Source organism: Phaethon aethereus, assembly GCF_964289735.1.
Source record: "Phaethon aethereus genome assembly, chromosome: 7".
NCBI classification, from domain to species: Eukaryota; Metazoa; Chordata; class Aves; order Phaethontiformes; family Phaethontidae; genus Phaethon; species Phaethon aethereus.
The window spans coordinates 26,157,615-26,182,113 of NC_138583.1; the positions used below are offsets into that span (position 1 = coordinate 26,157,615).

Genomic DNA, 24,499 nt, shown 5'->3' on the forward strand with positions numbered 1-24,499 from the left:
CTCGGGCTCCGCCGCTCCCCCTCCCGCGGCCGGGACGCAGCAGCTCGGTCTCCCATCCGCGCCGCAGCCCCGCCAGACCCTGCTCAGCTCGCGAGGCCCTGCCAGCGCCGCGAGAAGTAGGTCAAGGCTCAAGAGAGCCCGCGCACCGGCGGCGCGAAGGACGCCCCTCCAGCCCTGCGCAGGCGCGCTCCCGCCCGCGCGGCTTCAGCGCTGTCCCGCCAAAGCGCATGCGCACAGCCGAAGTAAACACTTCATTTCCTACCCGTCCACCCTCCCCCCCAGCGCCGCTTCCCTATACAAAGCCCATTGCGCATGCGCGCTCCCTCACCCGCACCTGCGTGTTGTCCTACTGCCGCCTCTCCCCGTCCCCGGAGCTTCTTGCGCATGCGCTGCGGGCACTCACTAGCTCTGCGCGCAGGCGCTCTGGGCAGCCGCGGCCTCGCCCCTCCCCCCTCCGGCCTCCCGAGCAGGCGCAGTGCGCGCCCTTCCGCGTTCTGCGCATGCGCCGCGGGTGAGCTCCCCCTCCGCTCGCCCGCCCGTTCCCTGAGGTAACTCCCTCTCCTCAGTCTGTTGTTCCCCCTCGAGTAGCGCGGTCCCGGCAGCGCGGCGGGGGCGACCGTTAGGCCGCGGCGGCCCGCGTCATTCCTCCCCGCGGAGGTAGCAGCGTTCCCGGCGGTCCCTCTGCGCGTCTCTGAGCGGGGCGGCTGCGGGCAGAGCGGTGCGGACCGGTTGGGGCCGGTTCCCCGCGCAGGCGCAGGGCCCCGTAAACAGGAAGCAGCGGCGGCCCGGAGCGGCGGAGACAAAGGGGTTGTGGAGGGGGGAAAAGGGGGGACTCAGGTTGGCTCGGCCCGGCCCGGCCCAGCGAACGGGGGTCCTGGCGGCGGGCGGCAGGATGGTGCAGAAGGAGGGGCAGGCGGCGCTGGAGGAGCCCCAAGGCAGCCCCAACCCGGCCGGCGTGCCTGGCACTCCCTTAGAGCCGCCGGGCGCCGCCGCGGGGCCGGTCCCGGGGGGCGAGGAAACCGACACCGAGACGGAGACCGCGCTGGGCTCCCGCCGCTTCCTCTGTGGCGTCGTCGAAGGTAAGAGCACTTTGAGGGGGATGTCCGATATTGCTGGGAGACTGAGGGCGTGGAGGGACGTGTTGGTGTTCCGGGGGAGCGGGGGGCACGACAGTATCCCCGGGAGGCAGTGAGTATTTGCGGGGGTCGCTATCCGCGGGAGCCCGGTGCGGGACTGGACCCAGCTGGCGCTGCTGTTCCCCCGCCTCCTCCCCCGGCCCAGCGCGGCGCCCGGGGGAGCCTGCTCTGCGAGCAGGGTGGTGCGCGGTTCTTGGCCGGGGCTCCCTCCGCTAGAGAGGACTGGGGGGCGGGGAGGAGCCGCGGCTCCCGGGCGGGGCTGCTGCCTCTGGGGCTTGTGCTGGAAGCTGTTCGCTGGCAGGGAGTGCCCTTTGATGGCAGCTGCTCGGCGGGGTGAGGGCAGGCCTGGCACCCCCAGCGGGCCGATGATTCCTAATGGAGGCTGAGGCGGTGCTATGGCTCGTTTGCTAGTACGCGTCTAAAGGGGGAGGTGAGAGAGAGAGAGAAGAGCTGTGCGATTATCCCAGCGGTACATGCTCTTCCTGTGCGCCAGAGGCCCAGATTCAGTTTCGTGGGTAGGGAATAGGTGATTCCATAGACATCTGTTCCGGAATTAGTATTAAATGCTTCTTCTCCTCTGAAGTATTGTAACTTACCATTTTAATTGCGCTGTAGAACAATCCTCTTCTGTCGTTTGGCATAGTTGCAGCGTTAAAAGGCTTAAATTGTTGCAGAAGCTGCAGAATAAAGAGACTTTTTCTGCACTTCTCCATAACTACAGAATTTATCTGCATTTCTGACAGGTCAGTTAAGGTAGATGGTCGAAAGCCAGCAAGAAAAACGGTTTCCTCGCAACATAATGGTTTGGAATTGTCTAAATTCCTGTGGACTGCTATTATTTCTGTACCTATAATGAATCTCCAGTAGGAGAACAAAATGATTAACAGATGGAATGGAAAGGGAAACAGGCAGTTTATCAAAGTCAGTATCTGCATTGCTTGCAGAATGCCTTTTGTTCATATCTTAAAAAGAAAAGACCATTTGGTTTCTGCAAACATCACTGTGCGAAGTGCACTAGGCCTAGTTAATGCCCTTATTTTTTAGCACTTACTAGGACAAGTACAGTCAGCATGGAGAGAGATGTCTTTACATTGTTAATAGACTTAATTCTGTGAAGATAGATGCTAAATTGAAGGCTCTGTAGACAGATAACAGTGAACAGAAATACAGATTGTAACAGTATGTTTTCTCATGTTCCTGCTAACACACCTTGACCATAGATCACCTGTTCATCCAGGTTTATATGGGAACCACTGCCTATACCATAATCATTTTTCTTGTCATCTTAGTTACATTGTTGATTGCCACTGTGTATATTCTGGTGCAGGTGTTCTTGACTGTACTGTGCATAAAACCAAGCAAGAAAATGGCCTCTGCCCAATGAAGCAACTCCTAATGTTGGAGGAGTTACCAGTCTAACATTAATATGTAAACAGGAAAAAAAAGAATAGGGAAGTGTTTAAAACAAACAAACAAAAAACTCATCAACAACAGAAAACCAAACTTGTGGTGAATGAGGTAAACAGTAGCGGGTGAAAACATCCGTCTCCTTAGTGACTCAAGAATTATAGGGGTAAGAGAGACAGGGATTAACTTCAGAAGTGTAGATAAATACTTAAATGTAGTGCAGCGGTTGACACAGACTAGAGGTATGGTGAGATTAAAGCAATGAGATGGAGAGTTTGGATCTTTTGTAGAAAAGGGGGGCCACCTGGCCAAATACTGGGCAGAAATACTGGGTGTGAACTCTAAGAATGCGAGGAGCTTATGACCGATATCAAATTCACTGCTTTGGGGAGTAATAAGATCTAAGAGAGTACTGGATGCAAAGCTTTGGTGCTCTGCCTCCAGGATGTCTTGTCTTTTAGTGATGGGAAGCATGGTAACTGGGATGAGGTATTTGGCATGATCTGTTGACTTTATATTAACCCGAGACACAGTCTTGAGGGAGTAATACAAAATCAGGTTGGTTTTTAGTTGGACAGAAAGATTCAAGAATTGTTATCAGCTGGTGACATTAGTAATCTAAGAAATGTGATGACAGATGGAAAAATACTGCTTTGCATTAGAATGTTCTCTTCAGTCTTGTTTAATTATTTTTTGTTATCTGATTTTATTTTTTTTATAGCGGGCCTCTGCTCTGCTTTGGGCTAATATGTCTGAAACAGTAGTATCATAAGTAAAGCAAAAGTGTTGTTAACGAGTTGAGACATAAGTGGTACTCATTAGGTATCACAGTATTTCATTCCTTTTGTGGGTTCTTGAGCTTCCTCAGGGCAGCATCAGTCAGAATTAGGTAATGCTAGTGAAAATGAGAAATTAGTTCTGGGTGAAATAAACTGGGAGGTTTTCATGCCTTGCAACTACGCTCCTGTTCCTCTGTTTAAGTGTCCTCCGTTTGTTACTTTGCAGTTTGTGAGGGGTAGTAGTTACTCAGCTTTGCCGCTTCGTGGTGCCAGTTAGCCTAGGACCACTCTTTAAGACACTAATTGTTAAAACTTGAACCTGCTTTAAGGCTCTTAAAAGAGCATTGTTCACTTAACAGGTAACTGAAATACTTGTTAATATATAGAAAATGCTTCAGATGCATCAGTTTTGAGTTGTGAAAGGTTGTAGGAGGCTGTTTTTGACCTCTGAGACCAAATGTTTCCAGATTTACAAGGGAGAATAGCTCTGGAAATGAAGATACTGTCTACCTTTTGAACTGGTGTTCTGTGGGGACTTGTGAGCTTTGTGTATTAGGAGCATCATTCATCACTGAGTGGCCGTGCTGTTTGAAAATAAAAGCTTATTAAATTTCAGTGTTATTTTAGTCTCTGATCTTTGCACAGACTGCCAAGCTGAAGCTTTGTTTTGAAGTGCCCACTTGTGGTTGGTTGAACTGTTTGCACATAGGTCTAAGTGAATTTACTTGACTAAGAGTGCATTGAGAGGGCTTTTTAAAGTATTAAGTTTCTAGAATGGAAGGATTAGATTTAAAACCAGAAGCAGTTACAATTTCCATGAAATTCCATGACTTTGAATGCACACTATTCTAAAATCACTTGTGTAGATGCTTTTATGTGATTATTCAAAGACATAGTCTTAGCCTGTAAAGATGTGGGAATTGTAAAGTAAGATAACAGCTTGCAAGTTAATTGTGACAAGGAACCTATTAAAATAAATAAAAGGAATGAAATCCTAAGCATTTGGTTGACTCGCGCATTTTTTTTTAATTACACATCACCTACCTCAGTATGTATTTATATACTCTGTGTATTTAGCATTCTAATCTGTATCACTGGTTAGGCATTTGAGGTGGTAAATATTTTCAAGTGTTTTCAATGTTCACATTACAGTCAACTCTATTTTGTAGATGCCTGGATTGATAGTTTAATTAGGTTATGACTGTTCAGTCTGCTCTTACAATAGTGCTGACTTGACTTGTCAAGGGCATATGCTCAGGAATACAGTTTGGATTCTGAAGATTAACTGTTTCAGTGGCCAAAATGATAAGACCTTAGATCATAAGAAATGAGATAATTTATAATTGCACTTTAAATTTACATCAGTTTAGGTTATTACACTTTCCTAATGCTAACTAGATTTTTATTTTCCTTTCTGGATTGAGAAGGTTTTTGATGAATGTAGCAGCAGAGGAAGAAAACGGTAGGTTGTAAAATAACGGTTCATGGAGCAGGCATAACCTCACATCTAACTGGATAATTTTAATCTTGTTTCCCATAGGGTTTTATGGAAGACCTTGGGTTATGGAGCAGAGGAAAGAACTTTTTAGAAGGCAAGTCATGCTTCCTCTTACTGCAGCACATTCCATCGCGATATAATCATAATCTTCCACTTAAGCCTGAAAAGGATTATTGTTCTAACAGAGAGCAGCTTTTTGCTTAATATTGATATTCTTGGGGGCTCATACTTACTTTTCCATCTTGCCTAAACTGAATTTGTCCAATATCAGCTGTGTGTGAGGTTATTGTGACTTGATAATATAATGCAGTGTTCAGTGAACAAAAAAATAAATTAGATCAAGTAAAAGAATTAGATCAAGTAAAACGTAGAATTCCTGAATTTGAGGACTATTCTCCCAATGACGACTTTTTTCCTATGTTTATAGACTTCAGAAGTGGGGACTAAATACATACCTGTATGCTCCAAAGGATGACTACAAGCACAGGATGTTCTGGCGAGAAATGTACTCAGTGGAGGAAGCAGGTAATTGCCTTTATTTCCCCTCTGTGTTTTCTATAAATACACTTTTGAATGAATTGGTCATTACTACATATGCTTGAGTGTGTTTAATCACAGTAGCCACTTCCAAAGGTGAGTGGAGACCTGTTCTTAATACCCTGCAGATGTATTTAGTGGAGTTTTGATACAAGCATGGATTTACTTCTTTTAACTACAGATGATTTCTAAAACTGCTTTTAAGGCTTTCTTTTACAAGAATTGCTTTTTTCCAGGGGAAGGTTGCTCAGAATTGTTCCTCTGGCTCTTGAACATTTGGGCCATATTTTGAAGTGGGAATTATTTGCTTCAGAAGAGGAAAAAGATTGAGCGAATAGCATGCCCTTTTATGTGATTCATTAAGTGCCTGTCTCAATGAAAAGAGTATCAGTCAGACAAGCAGCTTCTGACTATTTTGTCAGAACATAAAAGACCTGTTTAAACTCGTGTGAGGTTTTTTATCCACCTCTGACATTTATGGGATCTACAGTGTTTTATTAGCCTGTGGGGATTATAGTCTTCCTTGGGTGAGGGGAAAAATGATATTTGCTCGAAATTAAATACTCCTCCTTGGATGCCACTTTGAATCACTGCAGAAATACAGTCTAAAGGATACTGCCAGTAACAACAAAGATTATTAAATATTCTAAAAATAATTCTCTTTATACGTTGTATGGAAGATTAAATTTGAAGTTTGTTTTTTAAAGCAACTACTGCTGCACAGTAATGTTAAAAAAAGCCCTTTTCCGTGTCCCCTGAGCTTCAGTCATATGAATAGTGTGTGAATCAGTGTCATGCAGGTGTCTCTTAGTATGTGTGGAAAAAGTGAGTAGTAATTCTAGAACTGTTGATGTGCAATCTGCAAAAACTGACTACATCCACATTTGTCTTGCAACATTGAGATAAAGAGAATTTTTAAAATATTTTGAAAATTTTAACATGGAAAATAACAGTACAAGGACAATTGTTACATTTCTTTTGGCATAATTCCTCAGAACTCTTACCAATAATTTGGTGCTCTTTGCGGTGTTAGTTTTAAGAAATTACAGCAAATTATTATTTACTTTTTACCATAGCAGAGGCATCTGCGTTTTATAATTTACTTATAATGTTGTCTGAGAGATTTATTTTTTTAATTGTTGAATCCTTCTGAAATATTTGAATTTGATTTCCAGAGCAGCTAATGACTCTAATATCAGCTGCACGAGAACATGAAATAGAGTTCATCTATGCAATCTCACCTGGACTTGACATCACTTTCTCCAATCCTAAAGAGGTATCCACATTGAAACGCAAGCTGGACCAGGTAAGCGTGACACAAACTTGCCACAGTTGCAGTGCTACTTAATTTGAAAACTTCAATATCTTGCTCACTCTTGCATCTTTTCACTAGCTTCTTTAATGTTTTCAGCACTAGTGTTAGTTTGGATGCCTCTGAACACTTCCCATCGATGTCCACTTCTGCAATGCAACCTGAACACACTAGTCATCTAGATTTAAAAAAGAAGTCTCATCTTGTATTGCATTCTGAAAGCTGTTCTTGGGAGCTTGTCTTCAGATTAGTTTAGAGCCTTGAAGCCAAGATGCATTTCTAAAGGGTGAACTCTTACCTACAATAAACACCTTTGGAGGCAGACCTGACATACATGTTGTCTTTGTTCTCATAATTGACTTCTCTTTTTTCTGTCCAAAAGCTATTACAGAGTTAGCTTTTTTCCAGCTGTCTTTCCAGTGTGATCAGCTTTGGATTGTTAAAACTGGAACAGATTGCAGGTCTTTAGAGGTCTAATCTTTGAGAAAAGCAGAGCAGAGGGTCAGAGATAGGCATTTGTTGTGAATAGATACCAAAGTCTGTCTTTCCTCTCCTACCTTCTCTCCCCCATTCCTGTAGCTTTTCCTTTTAAAAATTCTTCAGTTTGATTTGTTTTTTAATTTTTTTTTTTTAGAAATAAAAATAATAAAAAAAATAAACATTTTGCTCTTGTCTCCTGTATTAGGTTTCCCAGTTTGGCTGCAGATCTTTTGCACTGCTGTTTGATGATATTGATCACAACATGTGTGCAGCAGACAAAGAAGTTTTCAGTTCCTTTGCTCATGCTCAGGTCTCAATCACAAATGAAATTTATCAATATCTAGGAGAACCAGACACATTCCTTTTCTGTCCTACAGGTAAAATGAGATGAATCATTTAGTTCAGCCCTAAAGGAGGGGCCCTGTTATCTTACTGGTTGAAAAGCTGGTTTAATATTTAATAACTGCTTTAAGGAGTATTTTGGGGTTGTTTAAAGAAACTTACTTATAAAGAAAGGTTCAAGTAATTCAAATACATGCAGAGGTTTTCAGAGATGCAGAAATTTGGCAAAGGCTTAATGCCAAGCAAAGGCGGCAGCTTGATAGAAGGGTTCAAGAGATTTGAACTGAAAATTGAGTTAAAGGAAGACTTCTGTTTGACTTGCACCAAAATCTTCTTGCTTCTTGATCTGGCTAGCTGTTAGTTTCTTAGAACTTCCTTAAAGTAGAGGTATACCACAGTCTGTGCTCACTTCTGTCATTGGTACCTGTTTTTGACACTTACTGAGTTGCTTAATAAAAAATAAGATGACTTGCATTCTGGTCCAGTTGTTGCTAATTTTGAATTGCAAGCTTCTTCTAATACCTCTAAGGATACTGTAAGGGAGAGAATCACTATATTCAGTAGTGTCCGTTGTTACAAGGAAAATTCAATTCAGTAGCAACGTTGTCATTGTTAAATTGTTTATCCCCTTACACTGTAGTAATTTGGTTCTCTTGCAGACCTCCTCTTTAGAGACACCTATGTTGTGGTGTTAGTTTTTTTTATGTATTTGCACTTCATAATCAGTCTTAGCGTTTCTAGTTCTTTTGCATATTATCTGCTGTACCCTGCCCTTCTATTTATGGACTTCATTTTTTTTTTCCCGAATTTTGATATTTGAGCAATTTAAAAGAAATTCTGTACCTTTCCTTTCTGATCTTTATGCTAAGCATCATTCATAATGTTCTTTCTATTTAAACTTCAGACTTTTGTGTCTTTCTTGATTAATTTTATAGACGATTCTCTTCTCAGATGGTAGTATGCTGTCAGTGTGTTCATGGGACAGTTGGGTATGTTGTCACATGTGTGTATCCTTATACTAACAATGACATTATCTTTTCCTGTGCAGAGTACTGTGGAACTTTCTGTTATCCAAATGTTGCCCAGTCACCATATTTACGGACTGTAGGAGAAAAGCTGCTCCCTGGCATCGAGGTGTTATGGACAGGTAAAAATTGATTGCCTTGTTTTTTGGCTTTGTGGTTTTTTTAATTTGCTGTTGGTGTTAAAAATTATTTCTCATAAGTATTTAGTAAAATAAACAGATTCCTTGGGGAGTGAATCTTCAAGTATACGCAAAGCTCTCTGATTGTCCTGTTTCCCTCTCAGGTCCAAAAGTTGTATCCAAAGACATTCCAGTAGAGTCCATCGAAGAAGTTTCTAAGATCATCAGGAGAGCACCAGTTATCTGGGATAACATTCATGCTAATGATTATGATCAAAAGAGGCTTTTTCTTGGGCCTTACAAAGGTCGTTCAACTGAGCTCATCCCTCGACTAAAGGGAGTTCTGACCAATCCAAACTGTGAATTTGAAGCCAATTACGTTGCTATTCACACACTTGCAACCTGGTACAAGTCTAACATGAATGGAGTGAGAAAAGATGTGGTAATGAGTAAGTATGCGTAACTGTTGCTAGGATCTATGCTTAACCATATAAGTCATACTTTTTTTTAACGATTCTAGCCTTTCCGTACCAACTTTTTGTTTCTAAGATAGCCTAGCTGCTTCTATCCCCTAAGTAAATGGCAGTTGCTGTAACAGTAATGAGCATCTAGATTGTTTTATTGACTTCCTGGAAAGTATCTGTTCATATGCCATCAGAAAATTTCTTAAGTCTTGAGAAGTATCTGTGGTTCTATAAAAAGCACTCTGAGCAAGCGATTTGAATGCCCAAATATGACATAAGTGTCCATGGATTTGATTTCATTGGAATAGAAGCAGTCCAGATCAAAAGAGAAACTCTGGATGCCAGAATGTATAGTTTCTGTGTACTGTTTCTGTGTTGACATTGACAGTGACTGTAGTTTTCCATTTTGTCTAATTAGGATGTAGCGCTTTGTCCTTCTTTGTGAAGTAAGGCTGTTGAATGCCTTGTCTAACATGACTCTTTCTTAATTTTAAATGAAACTTGCATGATAACTTTTTAAAACTTGTCTCCGTAGCTGATACTGAAGACAGTACAGTTTCTATCCAGATTAAATTGGAAAATGAGGGGAGCGATGAAGATATTGAAACAGATGTTCTCTACAGCCCACAGATGGCCCTGAAGTTGGCCTTAACGGAATGGTTGCAGGAATTTGGGGTACCTCAGCAATACAGCAGTGAGTTTGATTTGGTCTGATTCTGGGGTTGGTAGAAAAATGGAGTTAAATGCTCAGTACTTGCATTTAGATTAAAATTATTTTGCAGATCCTGGCAATTTGCGTACATTTCAGTTGGAAGTATTTTCTGCCTTACTAATTGGGGAAATCTTAATAAAGAAGAATGCTTGGCATTCTTCAGTGTGCCTGTAGTGCCCTGACTGATCAGCAGAAGCAACCTTGACGTGCGATCCTTTGGCACTTCTGATACAAGACAAGAAAGAGGCTGGATCTTGCTGGTCCCAGTTGTTACTAGACTTCCATGGGACCTGAGAGAGTAGGAAAAATAGTCGTCTTTTTAAGTGAGTGTTAGATTATTGTAAACATTATTTCTGCCCTGGAAGAGTCTGTGTTCTTCCAGTTGTTTTAAGATGGCTTTGTTTTTTTGAGTTTCTATTCTACAGAAGCAATCTGGGTTCCTTTCAACATCACACACTTTTCTTGTAGCAATAGGAGCTTGGGGTAAAATCTGTTTTTCCAAAATGTGGGTTTGAGGTGGTCAGAGTGCTCTTCTCTGATAACTGGTGGTGGAATGGAAGAACCTCTTCTCCTCCCAACTCTGCTCTGGTGCAGTAATCCTTCTGAACTCCTGTAGGGCTTCAGAGCTTTCTAAAACTCAGCTGCAGCAAAAACACTGGGTGAGGAGTATTAATTAAGGTGTCATCTTCCTCCATTTTCACACAATAGTTTATGTTGGAAGGGACCCCTTGAGATCTCCTAGTCTAACCACATTGCTCAAGCAGGATGAGTTTAGAGCAGGTTGCCCAAGACTCTGTCCAGTCAGGTTTTTAATATCTCCATTTTCCTTAGGTTAAAGACATTTTTACAGTTGAAATATTGCTTCATCAGTCCTTTTATTTTGAAGTGTGCTCTATATCCAAGTAAAACTTTAATAAGTCAGTTGAAGCAGAGGAAAAAAAAAGTTAATTTTGGGAGCTTTTTGTTCTGATGGCATAGTCAGAAATGCTGCTGGCAGCACATAAATATTAACTAATTTTACTAACTTTTTCCCCATCCTATCTTTGCTTATCAGTTGTCTGGAGGGGAAATTCACCAAAAGACAAAGTCTATAATTAGAATTACAATGACAAAAGCGAGCAGGCAAAATACCAAAAGGAAGCTGCACTGATCAGATGCCATGGCAGCAGAATCATCCATGATTTTCAAATTTGCTGATTTGAATATTGGTTTGGCAGACATTGAAAACTCTAAATGTGTTTCTTCTTGTTCTCAGGTAGGCAAGTGGCCCACAGTGGTGCTAAAACTACTGTAGGGGATGTAGGGCCTCTGGTGGCACCATCCTCTTTAAATGCAGCAACTGTGGTTACCACAGTTTACCAAGAACCCATCATGAGTCAGGGGGCAGCACTGAGCACTGAGTCACCAGCCTTGGTAAAGGAGGAAGAGAAGAAGCAATCTGATGAGGAACCAATGGACATGGTGGTGGAAAAACAAGATGACGCGGACAAGAATGCTAATCAGATACTGACGGATATTGCCGAAGTCAAAATGGCAGAGGAGTTGAAGCCAATGGATACTGATAAGGAGAGCATAGCTGAATCAAAGTCCCCAGAGATGTCTATGCAGGAAGACTCCGGTAGTGACATTGCCCCTATGCAGACTGATGAGCAAATTAACAAAGAACAGTTTGTCCCCGGGCCGAATGAAAAGCCTCTCTACACAGTAGAACCAGTGACTTTAGAGGACTTGCAGCTTCTTGCTGACTTGTTTTACCTTCCTTATGAACATGGGCCCAAAGGTGCACAGATGCTGAGAGAATTCCAGTGGCTCAGAGCAAATAGCAGTGTTGTCAGTGTTAATTGCAAAGGAAAGGATGCTGAAAAAGTGAGTGTGAATTTTGTTTCTGTCCTTTTAAATCAAAATCCTGAGCAGTGTTGTCTGTCTGTAATAGAGATTGGTTGTTCCACTTCCTAAAAGCTGAAGGGTAGTGTATAACTAACTGCAGGTCACGGTAACGTTCATTCCACCAGTAGAATCTACTATTTTAAGCCCTGTAGTGCCATGTAGCTGTGAAGGCAGTCTGGTGTCATATTTGACCGCTGGTGTCTGTACTGGCCTCAATTCTAACAGCCATAGAGAATACCCATGAGTCATGTGTGGTGCGGTAGTCCATGCTGGTAAGATGAAGTAATGAATTGTATAGTCTTCCTTCATATTTAGGGTACCTCTCCTCCCTAGAAGGCTGTTTTTGATCTTGTGAATCTTTTGCCTCCGTTCATAGATAGAAGAATGGCGTAACCGAGCAGGCAAGTTTGAAGAGATGTGCAGCTTGGTGATGGGGATGTTCACTCGCCTCTCCAATTGTGCCAACAGGACAATCCTTTATGACATGTACTCCTACGTCTGGGATATCAAGAGTATTATGTCAATGGTGAAATCTTTTGTGCAGTGGTTAGGTAGGTGCATAGCCACTATAATCCCAGATAGTGTATTTTTTTGTTTTTGTTTTTAATTAGCCCACGGGGAAAACAAAGTATTTGGCAAATGTGTTTTCTTGGACATGGGGTCTGGTTTGACCCTATTTTAAAGGGTTTCCTGTCTCACTACGTGAAGCAATGCTTGCTCTGAATTTGCTTTGGTATTATAAGTGAAGTCTGCTGGATGCTTAAGGTTGGAGACCTTGATTTTCTTCTTGGGCTAATGAAACTTGAATCTCAGCTGACACGTAAGTGTTGACTTTAACTTACTCTTGACTGAATGCACACTGGACTATTGTGATGTAACTCCTTGGGTACCCTGATGTATGATTGGAAATGACACTACGAAGTGTGACCACATCAGCCATCTGCTGCTTGCTCTGTCTTAATAACATTATTGCTGTCTTCAACAGAACAATTGCAGAAGTCACCTTTCAATGGGCCTGGCCAAGAGGAAGCCGATCCTCCCAGCCCTGTGCGCATGCGAGCTTTAGCGTAAGGCTATTCTGGTGCAAAATAATTTCCTTTAAGCTTTCCAAATTGTTGATTTTTTTTATTTTATTTTATTTTTTGGTCATGAGTGGAAATTTGTGGAGTTCTCTAGACAGATTTAGTCTGAGACTTAAACTGATCTTGAAACAGGTTTTTTCTTTTTTTTAATGTGTGGCTTTTTTCTTTTTCCTGAAAGATTTTTGGGGGATCCTAAGTTGTCAGATAGCACCAGCATGGCCTGGGTAATTCTAGTGACCTCATTTCACTTTCAGGTTTCAATCCAACTGTAAGGAATATGCTGTGGACTTGCTTGACATACACAGCAGACAGCAAAGCTGATGGTCTCACGTCACACTTTTTGTAGCTGTCACAAACCTCACAGTGGTTAACCATTACACAACCTTGATCTAGTCCTAGTGTTTGGATTGTCTTTAAATGATACTCTTAAATACTGGCAGGTTTAAGCAGGGACAGAGAAGACCTGTTAAGTCATCAAGTCAGTCCATGCTCTAGAACTTCCTGTGTTTTGTGCTTATCAAATATCTGATCCCTATACGTATGGCTGATAAAGAAGAGCTTTTAAGACTGTCTTCTGCAAAGTACAGAGAAGAAAACTAGCTTGGGAAGAAAACTTGGCAGCATTGTAGTATGTTAACATCTCTGCCTCATGCTGTTTAAAAGCTTTAGTTTGTGCATTTTTAAGACCGGTGTGACCCAACTTCCCCCAGCTTTACTATTCTTGGTGTGTGTTGACCTTTAGCTAGAAAGAATGTTCTCTTTTTGATAATCTGTTTAAAACTCCAGGCCAAACCTCTATAAAGAGAACAGCGATTCTTGTAATCTCTAAACGTTGAGGGCTCAAGTTAAGACTGCATTTTGGAGTTATCAAACTACCTACGGATTTCAGCTGAAATTGTCTTCAGTTTTCAATGTCCCTGTAAAGCTGGGTTCAAGTCTTTAAATGCATTAGATATTTGGAAAAGGTCACATTAGAAGCCAACTCTGTAAATACCAGCTTTGTTAACTTTGGCACTGTTCTGTTCCAGTACTCAAACTGGTATTAGATAGTTGAAAAATTAAAGAGTTTTTGACAGCTTAAGAGTATTAAACTAACAGTGCTTCTGTGAGAGGGGATGCTTTTGTATTCAGCTTGCGTTTTATCACTAGTGTAAATACATACAGAGCAAAGGTCTTTGAAATACGTCATTATATAAAGCTAAGTACGTTACAAATCCAAACAACTTAGTTTTCACAATGGTGTGCTCAATGGTCCACTGAATGTTCTCTTTTTTTCACATCTCCTCCCAAGTCCAGCTAGCATTCAGTCCCTTAAATTAGTGTGGCTGTACAGTACTATGGATTACTAATGACTTCTATTGTCTTCTTCCCCATTGTGTACAGATGGGAGAATCCTCAGCACAAGTTTCTACTGCTATTGGATGGACAGCGCCAGATGTTCACAGCGCGTCGTCATTAATTAATTAAAATGGAAAGGTTTTGTCTGTGAGGAAGCTCAGATAGATTAGATGTGCAATAGGCATGAACTGAAGTCACATTTGCGCAGCGACTAAGGCATTAACTATGTTTTTCATTTATACAGCTCTTCATTCACGCAGCTCTTTACTGTAATAATTGGAAGTGCTAGTTAAGTTGTAGTCTCAAAGGACAGACAGATACTGTCTGCCAAGTCCTTGACTAAACCTCCTCTTGAAGGTGTCTTTTTATGTGAGAATTCTAAAATGTGGGAGTAAACCAAATTCAAATTCTGATGCTTGGATTGTTTCTGAAATTTACCATACTTAGGGTAGTTTGTATTTAACATATATTCCTAAGATCTTGTAAATGTCAAACTTGGCACACTTTGGGACTCTCTGACTAGCACAACATACTTGTCTGTACTGATCTGAGACTGTTACTTGAACAGGAGGTAGATTGCTGTCCACAAAAGGAAAAGAGTATTTGCGCTGCTCATCTTGTCAGAAAACGAGGCGGGTAATGGAAATCTCCACTTCAGATACAATGCTTTTTTTTTTTTTTTTTTTTGACTCTCCAGAGTTGTCATTTATGTTAGTTGTTGAAGGCTGTGGTGCTTTGCTGGCAGAACAGTATTAAAAGTCAAACAGCCAATGGAATTTTCTTTTCTAAAGCAGGTGTAAATTAAAGGTGAGCACTTCAGTGGGCCTGCTGTGGCTAGTTGATCAGCAGGGACCCTTGTGCATCTGGTGTGCTTGAGGAGGAAAAAAAAAGATGCTAAAAAGCAAAGCTAGTAGTATCTGTGGCACGCAGGATGTACCAGTTAAATTGTGTTAAGTGGAATTAACTCACTACTTAGCTTTTTAATGTGCCAGCAGTGTTGTGAAGGTATGGCCTGGATTATGTAAATCGGCATAGTCTCTTGCAGGAATACTGTTTCATACAACTGTCCTGGCTGCCTGAACTGTTCCAGACTGTTTTCATATATTGCCAGTCCTAGTTTTCTGACAAGATTAGAAACAATCATTACTAAAATGTGACTTCAGAAAGGTCCATTTTTTTTCAAGGGGCTGTGATAATGACATTTGTTTGATTTAAAATTTACAATAGTAGCTATTGAGCCACATAGCTTCCAAGATGTCATCTTTTCATAGATGAAATGGATGTTTCTGCCATGAATATAAAAAAAAACCCCAAAAAAACAACCAAACAAAAAAAACACAAACCAAAATTACTGGGAAGCTTACATAATTGTGCATGGCAGCATTCTTGTGCCTTCTGGTCTGGAATGAGGTGTGTTAGCTAATCACCTCGCCTATTTTTAGACTAGCCTGTTACAGGTAATCAAAAATTTGGAGTACCGCAATTAGTGCACAAGCACAAAATCTTTATAAATCATACATTATTACAGCCTCCCCCCAAGCCCTGGATTCTAGCTCAGTTAGAGAGCTTTTTCCACAAGTGTGTGTTAGCTTTTTGGACATGTTAGACACCCAGGAAATCCCCCTTCTCGTAACATTCTCCGCTTGGATCTGATCTCAACAGGGTGTCGTAGTCAATCTTCAGCACAGTTCTTAAGTGGAGACCAAGAACCCTGGGCCTTTAGAGGTGGTCTAGCAGGAGAGTTCCAGGTATCAATATGACTTCACAACTGAATGACATTTTCTTTGTTTTATGAGAAACCTTTTGTTGCACATCAGAGGTCTGGAAGGATTGGTCTGCCGAAGGCTTTCTGGTCCAAAGCCCATTAGCCTTACAGCTTGGTTTAAAATAATTTTCCTCCCCTTTCTACAGTAATTTCTCAAGGAGATGCTGCCTGTCCCACGCGCATGCGAAGCGCAGCGGCTTTAGTTGTACATTTCACATTGTTTCTTTGCAGGTCGCACAGCATTTTTATCTGCGCCCGCAATTGCACAATGCGCGCATGCTTGTCTGCCGATGGGAATTCCATGAGCAAAAGGCATAGTCATCCAAATTTTGGTTCCTCTCCAAATAAAGCTGTAATGTGCTTTGTTGCAAAAATTTCAATTGGCAAATATTCTTAAATCGCTCTTTATACCATGTTCAAATTTGTTCATGGATTTTTCAGGCGCTATACTTTTCCCCCCTCACAGGTGCTCTGCGCGCAGCAAATTGAATCAGCGCATTGCTTTTGGGATAAAGCGTCTCCTCTGGCCAGTTAACCCTCTTCAGACCAAACCTTTCCTCCTGACATTCTATGTTCTTATACAGAGACAGTGTAGATATGATTGGTAAAAAGTATTTTAAAGCAGATAAGATTAACAGACTCTTAATGTGCTGTTTCAATTGCATATTTTAAAACACCAATTGGATATTTTCCATTCAAATAAGGTCTTTGCATTTGTAAAGCATACCAACCCCACCTTCTTCTGGGGTGCCTGCAAGTAGCAAATGTTAATTTGGGAGTCTGCAGTGCACACCCAAGAGCAATGGGTTTTGTTGTTCATACAGTCATATTAAGTATTTTGTTTTCACAGCGTTTGCTGCCTATTGATGGAGCAAATGACCTCTTTTTTCAACCACCTCCATTAACACCCACTTCCAAAGTGTACACCATACGACCCTACTTTCCTAAAGACGAGGTAACTGGTTTTGACACTTGTCACCGTTGTTGTTAGTAATGCGTTTCCTTTTGTGGCAACACTGGTTACTGCCGTGTCCCTTCATCCCCAAGTGAAACAGATGGCCCAGTATCTTGCACAAGGCACAAATGCAAGCTCACGGGAAAACTGTTAAGTGACTTGCCTGTGGTTCGCCAACATGCTGTGCAACAGGACATGCACACCCACATCTTGATTCCCAGTCTCCCACCCCACCACCTTTTTAAATTGATGAGGGCCTTCCCCATTTCTGAAAGTCAAGTTAAAGCTGTTTGGGGGTGGTAGAGGAATTATTGCAGTGGGGACACATGCAATTGGATAACTTTAAGGGTGGGTGTGTATACCTGTTCACTCAGTAATTATTGTGGTAATTGCTGGTATTCTCAGAGCTATATAGGCAGAAAGTTGATTTTTGCATCTCAAAATGCAGCTGCAAAATGTGGTGGTCCTTGAGCCATTCTTAGCATTTCAGGTACAGCTGTACACACTTGGTCTGATTGTGAAAGAACTGTTGTCAAATTTGCTTTGGAGTGTTTGATACTTTGAAACCAGGAATTTTGTATTGTTACTGATTAGAGTTTTTTTCCCCATTTTTTTCTGCTGAACAGATTTGTAGTGTGGTTTCATTCCCGTTAGTTTAGCAAGAAGAATACTTGAAACTGATGTATCAACCAACAGTTAGTTAACACTTGTTATGCATGCAGTTTAAACAATGCAAGGATTAATGTAGCTTGAGCTTTTGTATTTGTAGCTACTGTTTCCTTTGAAACATAAGTATCTAGGTTGAGTTTGCAGCTGCTCAAATGAATCCTGACTCGAAGCCAATCAGACAGGGCTAGCACATGAAGAAATGTCCTTTACCAGCTACTTTTAGGCTAGCTCTGTCCAGTGCTGTTTTCATGAGCAGTAAATCAGCCTTTTACATACCTTAGTGCAGGATTGTACCTAAGCTGTTTTTTTTCCTTTGTAGGCAATGGAATTTGTATTTCTAAGCCACCTAAGCAATTAGTGATGCAGCTAAACATGCAGTCATAAAGAATGTTTTTTGTGAGAAGTTCCCTTCTTATGGAAGGAGGCCAGAGGCATGTCAAATGGAAAGCCTTGTTGTTGAAAACTCTAAAGGTTCTTATTTAAAGTCTGACTGATAAAAGTTTACTCTTTTAAAGAGAGTCAGCTGAAAGCATTTTAACATGTGGAAAGTCAGGGTGTGTCTGTCCTTCATAGTGGTTAAATTGTTGCTTTTGAACATTGGCAGTTTTGAAAAAGGAATTGTAGCAAGGGTAGTGATCTTCACTGAGAGCTTGGTAGCTGAATCTCAGGATTAACCTTGTTCTGTTTCAATGTGCAGGAGGTTGATCTCCAGCCTTTCCATCCCAGCCTTTCAACTTCACAATGTTTTTTATGGGCGACTTTAAGAGTTGCTTTTGGAGAGGCAGGGGGAGGATAGATCCGTTCTCATAGATGGGTGCTCTTCCTCTGTGTAACTTAAATGCCTGTCAGTACTAGTTTACAGTGGGGCTGTTAATGAAATCTCTCTAAAACAAAGTAGTTAGCTTTTGAAAGTGACTGATGACTTGAAATCATCTCTTCTTTCCTCTTAGGCATCTGTATATAAGATCTGCAGAGAAATGTATGCTGATGGAGCTGATCAACCCTTCCATAGCTTACCAGATTTAATTGGAGACAAGTATGTATTGGGAATGAATGGCCTACAGAGGTGGTTCTGAAGGGTGAAGTCCTGACACTGTATTTAATTTGTATTTTTTAAAGTGTGTGTGTGGGAAGAATGCAAAAAGCGTTTGATTTAAAACAAAATTTTAAAAAATCTGCCCTCTGCAGGCCTCAGGAAATTGGGGTTTTCTTTTTTTTAAAGATACCATTGACAGTTATGTCTCAGTTTATGCTCTGATCACTTGTTGTGAGTTGTTAGAAAAAAGACTTAGCTGAAACCTCTGTATTATGAAACCGGTGCAACATACTATCCTATTATTTCAGATTCTGTGAAAGTATATCATGAGTGTCCATAGTCTGTACCCGCTTTCCAACTCTTTTTCCAACCTAGTGTAGTTCTTCAGATAACTGAAATTTTTTTGAGGACCAATCTCCCAGCCAACTGCCTTGAGTTTTTTGTGAAATACATGTTATAGATTACCTGTACCAACTTTAAAAAATAATAAGCAATGGCAGTTGAGATGAAATTTTAAAAAGGCGTTAAATCTGAGCTGTAAAATGAGCTACTTTGAGTATTTTTTTATGTCTCAATTATTTAACTGAGATAGAACTTTGTAAAGAGGCTGCTCTGTGAGTGACAGGAAGGTAGTTAAGAAAGGATGTGTAACTGATATCAAAAAATACCCAAAAGAAATGATGGAAGAACAAGGAGGTAATGGCAGCAGAGAAACTGAGGGCGAAAGGCGAAGGAAGTTTGTGTCTCTGAGTCAGAAGAGCAGTGTGTATGGAATTAAATTGTGGGATCCTGAGGTGCAGATGTTGCTCAAAGCTGAGTTTTGACAGCTGATCAGTCTGTTAATTAATGCTTTGTAGGAACTAATTCCATGACTGGAAGGCTCTGTCGCTTCGTTGGTTGTCCCTAGAGTCTCCTCCAGAGTGTGTGAAGAGCATGCTTGTTCAAAGTGACTTTCTTTTGACTGAATTTGGACACTTCTTTCTGCAGGTTAGTAGGAGGTCTGCTCACCCTCAGCCTGGATTACTGCTTCGTCTTAGAAGATGAGGATGGCATATGTGGCTATGCTTTGGGAACGGTTGATGTGACTCCTTTCATTAAAAAATGTAAAATGTCTTGGATCCCTTTCATGCAAGAAAAATATACTAAACCAAATAGTGACAAGGAACTGTCTGAGGCAGAGGTTGGTATAACCCATGAGATCAGAACTGTATGCCTAACTCTTTTCTTTCCAAAGCAGGTCTTTGTTTTTCTTTTGCATTTTGAGCTTCCATGTAATTCAATTTTTGTACTTTTCTGAAGTCTTTGAGCACAATATCTGACATCTTAGAAGTTGACAGTAAAATTATTCACTGCCAGTCAGATACAGCTGTGTGTTCTAATATACCCATGAGGTCTGCTTTAGTAGTAATCAATGCAGTAAACGTAAGCCACCTTGATCTAGAGAAAATGACATTTTGAAAATAAAGGATTGCTTCTGCTCTGTTCTGCAAAATGACATACTAGTTTCCCCATGCTGATAGTCATGTCAGTTTAAGTATGGAAAACAAATTAAAGAGCACTTGGTTTTGATGTTAAAATCTATGAGCTATTTGTGGAGTTTGACAGCTGTAAATGGTGTAAACCAACATCTCACCTTTAGCAAGTGCTAAAAATCAACATCTTGAATTGGTTTTGGAAGAAATTAGAAAAACAGTGTCACTGAACTGTCAGAAATAGTGAAAAGTTCTAGCTGATTCTTGTCAAGGAAAGAAATGTGTTTAATACTAAGAGGTGCCAGTCCCCACCTGGTAAGGGCAGGGCAAAAATGGTGTATATGGCAGTGTGCCCTTGCTTTATTTGAATAGGACTTTGACAAATCTTAAAAGAGGTCATGGCTCTGAGAGCACAGGCTTTCCCACAAGCAAAGCAAAGCTTCCTGGAAATGGAATTAAATGCTTGTCACCCTGCTGGGAAAATGGCCACTACTTATAGGCATGTTTGGGGGAAAAGTGAAATACATTTAAAAAAAAAAAAAAAAAGGCTTGCAGCAAATAGCAGGGGTTCTAGGGTAAGCATGACTAGAAGGTATCTTAATAGCTCCACTACCACTATTGAAGTGGAGCTAATTCTGCAGTCTAAGTTTTATGACTTGATTCTTGTACATTTGCACAGTCCTGTGCTTTGTGTATGTAAATTCAGATTTTGAAGCAAAGCCGGTGCATATAAGGATATCGGAAATTAAATATGGCAAAGCTGTAGTAAGTACAGTAAGGGAGAAGGGGCCTTGATTTCCAGAGTTTAAAGCCAAATTTCAGAGAGAAAGCAGGAAGTATTTTGTGCTGATAAAATAGCTTTTCCATTGAGATGTTTAAGAACATTTTTTGCTATTGGTACATTGCCCCAGGATTTCTGCTGCTCGTACAATATCTCAGAAAAAGTCTGTTTCTTGAGCCTATGAGCTTGAGGGATGTTTCTGGGAGTACAGCAGAGCTCTTTGCTCTTGAGGTAGATGCTGTGGGTTTTAATCCATTTAGCCTTTTGACACTATAACAGTGAATATTCAGTAGTTGCTTAGAAGCTATTGTCACTGAAGATCATGTAGCACAAAGTTTTCTCACAGAATAGGATTGATTTGGTTTCCTTTACAGAATTCTTACCTCTTGATAATCTCAGTCTCCATTTTGGTTTGAAGAGCTTCCTTTCTGTACTATTTAGGTCATTTGATTCAAGTTGCTGACTTCTAGCACAGTTCAGTTGTTCTGTAGTTTACTTAAAAATACATCTTGAGCCCCAGACTTTATGGGATAAACAAAATGTGTTGTTTCACAAAAGAAAAATCCAATCCTCTGACTTGTGACATTGTCTTGCAGTTTTGGCTAGGTTCCTCTCAGGGAAGTTTATCTGGTATCTGCTTTTCCTGAGGTTAGGTATTATTGATCGCAAGAGGTGAATGCATCATCTGTCCAACTGCTTCTTAGCCCCACCTGTACCCTACTCCTTGTAGCACTTCTGTGGTTGGAAGAAACAGGTATCACCTTTGCCTTGGTGCTTGAAGCCAGCACGGCTAGCTTTGAATGCTTTCTATGGGATTGTACCTGTTGCAGCTGTGATAAAGGAAAGACCAGAGGAGCAGGCATGGTTCTGAACCTGAAGTAGCTCAACAAATTTGAAGTAGTAACTTTGAACAGAGACTCTCCCTGCAAGAGTTTGAGAGATGGCAGTTGGTAGGTTTGAGGAGATTGCATTTAAACTCGACCTGAAAAAAAGGTGGGGCTTGCTAATGTTACGGCTCCTTGTGTGATGAAGTCCTAGTTTGGGTTGTTATGATAGTGGCTTTCAATTATACAAGAAATGAAGCTAGGTGGCTTGTTGACTTGAGCCAGTGCTCCCTAAAGGTTTTAAAACTCCGTAACCAGCAGGGCAAATGACTTGAGTGTGTTTCAGATTTGGCTTTGTCTACTGCTGCATTACCTCACTTGATTGTTCCATCCCCATGAGTTGCGTGAAGTTAATGTCTGATGTCATGTTCCCAAAGACCTTCCTGGGTGATTGCAATAGTCTTTAGTGATCAACAACATCCTTTAGTCATCAACAAGTATTATTTCAAGCTAGAGACAAATTTGCCTGTATTGAGGCAAGTAGTCCTAGATAATTGCGTAAACATGAGAGATGTTTCCAGGCTGCTGTGAACCAAAGAATACGTGTGGAAGGTTGGGACACTTGGAGCTAAAACTGCCCATGTAAAATGCAAAGAAAAGGAATACCCGTGCCCAAACTGTTAGTTATGGGTTGGCTTATGTTTTTTTCTCACTTAAAGTCTGGGTCACTGAGAAGCCATGCAAGGACTCTTGCACTCCTCCTTTGACAAACTGAGAAGCTTCAGTAGGCTGCCTTTTTGTCTGGAGTACAGAGAGCAATTCAGCAGGTAAGGAACGAAGTGACCATCAGAGGTGTGGCTGAAAAGCGTACTGATTTGTAGGTATATTCCATGAGCAAAGCAGCCTCCCTTAATAAATATGAATGAAAATGAAAAGCTGGATAGCGATTAAATGTCTGCTTCCGATATTCTTTTCAGAAAATAATGCTAAGCTTCCATGAAGAGCAAGAAGTATTGCCAGAATCATTTCTTGCCAACTTCCCATCGTTGATAAAGATTGATATCCACAAAAAAGTTACAGATCCAAGCGTGGCCAAAAGTATGATGGCCTGCCTGCTCTCTTCTCTAAAGGCTAATGGTAAGCTTCTTGCACTCAAAATTCCTTGTTTCCTAATTATGTGTTGGTTCTAGGATGCAAAGAGAGCTTGGGATGGTTATAGTAGCATTGCTGTATTTGCACATCATCCTGAGATACTCGATTCCTGCCATAGTTGGCACTCTAGATTTAAGTAAATAATTACAAAAGCTTTCGGATAGCTAACTTCTGCTCCTGTCTTCAGTAAAACATAGCTTTTCACTTTAGCTATTATCCTGCAAATTAGAAAATAGGAAGAACTGAGGGAGTGATTTGGCCATGAGAGCACACATTTTTACATCTTGAACGGTGCACAAATGTTTATATTTCCCCTGCTGGCATTGGTAATGTTGCCTTTTCTTACATGTCGCAGTGTGCACTGGTGGATAATTACCAAAACCTTCAATATGGGGAAGTACTTGGCTGTCTGCCTTACTGCGCACCTGAGGTTCACAGTTCCTTTGTGTGATTTGGTGCCTGCTTCTAGTACTGTTTTCTGAGCCAACATCAGAGTTTCAGGATGCTTTTATGTGAAATAAAAGGTGTGCAGAGGGAAGGTGGTTTGTTCAGGCTGACAAGACATCTGCACTGTGCAGCCCCTTTAGGGGATGGTCAGCTATGTTGCCATAAATCTGCTCTCTTTTGGGCACTATGCTCCATGTGGACTTGGATCAGTGGTTTCATTGGATTTAAACGTTAAAGTAGGTGGGAACTCTAGTAATATTTGATGTCTGTGCCTTTTACAACAGCGTTTTGTTTCTCTTTTCCCTTCTCAGGCTCCCGTGGGGCTTTTTGTGAAGTGAGACCAGATGATAAAAGAATCCTGGAATTTTACAGCAAGCTGGGTTGTTTTGAAATTGCTAAAATGGAAGGATTTCCAAAGGATGTTGTTATCCTTGGAAGAAGCCTGTGAAGTGCTTGACAGCGAACTGTTCCAGTACTGTAGTCCCTTAACAGCTGGGCAGGTAGTGGTGGGGATCTTCATATGGTCTAGCTGCACAAAGCCAGCAATAAGCCAGCTTGGTAGAAGGGGCTATGCGAAAATCACCCATCACATGTTCAGACTGTAATTTGTTGGAAGAGGTTAATGCTGCTGAAAACACTGTTTTAACAAAGAGAAACCTTGTCCTCTCCTGGTCCTGTGTGAAGTGCCAAGGAATCTTGCATGGGCTATAGCTTCTCGGAGGAATCCCTCTTGGTCGGTGCTGTGGTTGACAGCAGTTCTCTGCATGCACATGTCAACAGCAAAGCAGTCTCTGTCAGAAGTACCTGTAAAGATGCAGGGTTTTTCCTCTGTCATAGAGCAAGATGTGCAACTGGAAGTTGCAGAAATGGGAGGGATTGCTTGTGTCAATCAGCAAATTTAAAGATAAGTAGCTACAGTTCTATTTTTGACTATCTTTATGCTTGTTGATAAAGCAATGACCTGTTGTCACTTCTGATGACCATTGGTTCAAGCTTCGTGCTTTGTTAGGGACAAATGTGCAGTGGTCTGTGGCAGAAGTCACTTGATGACAAACTTGTAAATTTCAGTGTATATAAACTTAGCGGTATGCTGACTAACTTTTTGTTTACCAGTTTTTGTAACTTTTTCTTTTGAAAAGTGAAATGGTATAGGTCTGAGATGGCACTTTTGAATAACCTGAAACCACATTGGAGAACAAATCTGCGCTGACCTTTCTTATTGTGCCTCGTAATCCAGGGCTAGAAACTGACCATCTTGGGTAAGGGGTGCGGATCCCAAA

At 41.3% G+C, this 24,499-nt stretch overlaps 1 protein-coding gene across 1 annotated transcript; it reads left to right on the plus strand.

Annotated features, from left to right (window-relative positions):
* Nucleotides 1-875: 875 nt before the first annotated feature.
* On the plus strand, nucleotides 876-23,667 carry OGA (O-GlcNAcase; the record flags this gene model as incomplete). The annotated part of the gene is made up of 16 exons (XM_082002225.1): nucleotides 876-1,079; nucleotides 4,863-4,914; nucleotides 5,248-5,345; nucleotides 6,533-6,663; nucleotides 7,355-7,526; nucleotides 8,540-8,638; nucleotides 8,800-9,084; nucleotides 9,635-9,793; nucleotides 11,067-11,677; nucleotides 12,075-12,249; nucleotides 15,781-15,866; nucleotides 16,734-16,838; nucleotides 18,458-18,543; nucleotides 19,531-19,723; nucleotides 22,598-22,757; nucleotides 23,531-23,667. Exons 1-16 carry the CDS (start codon nucleotides 893-895, stop codon nucleotides 23,665-23,667), a joined length of 2,736 nt encoding a protein of 911 aa, XP_081858351.1. The 5' UTR covers nucleotides 876-892.
* Nucleotides 23,668-24,499: the final 832 nt, after the last annotated feature.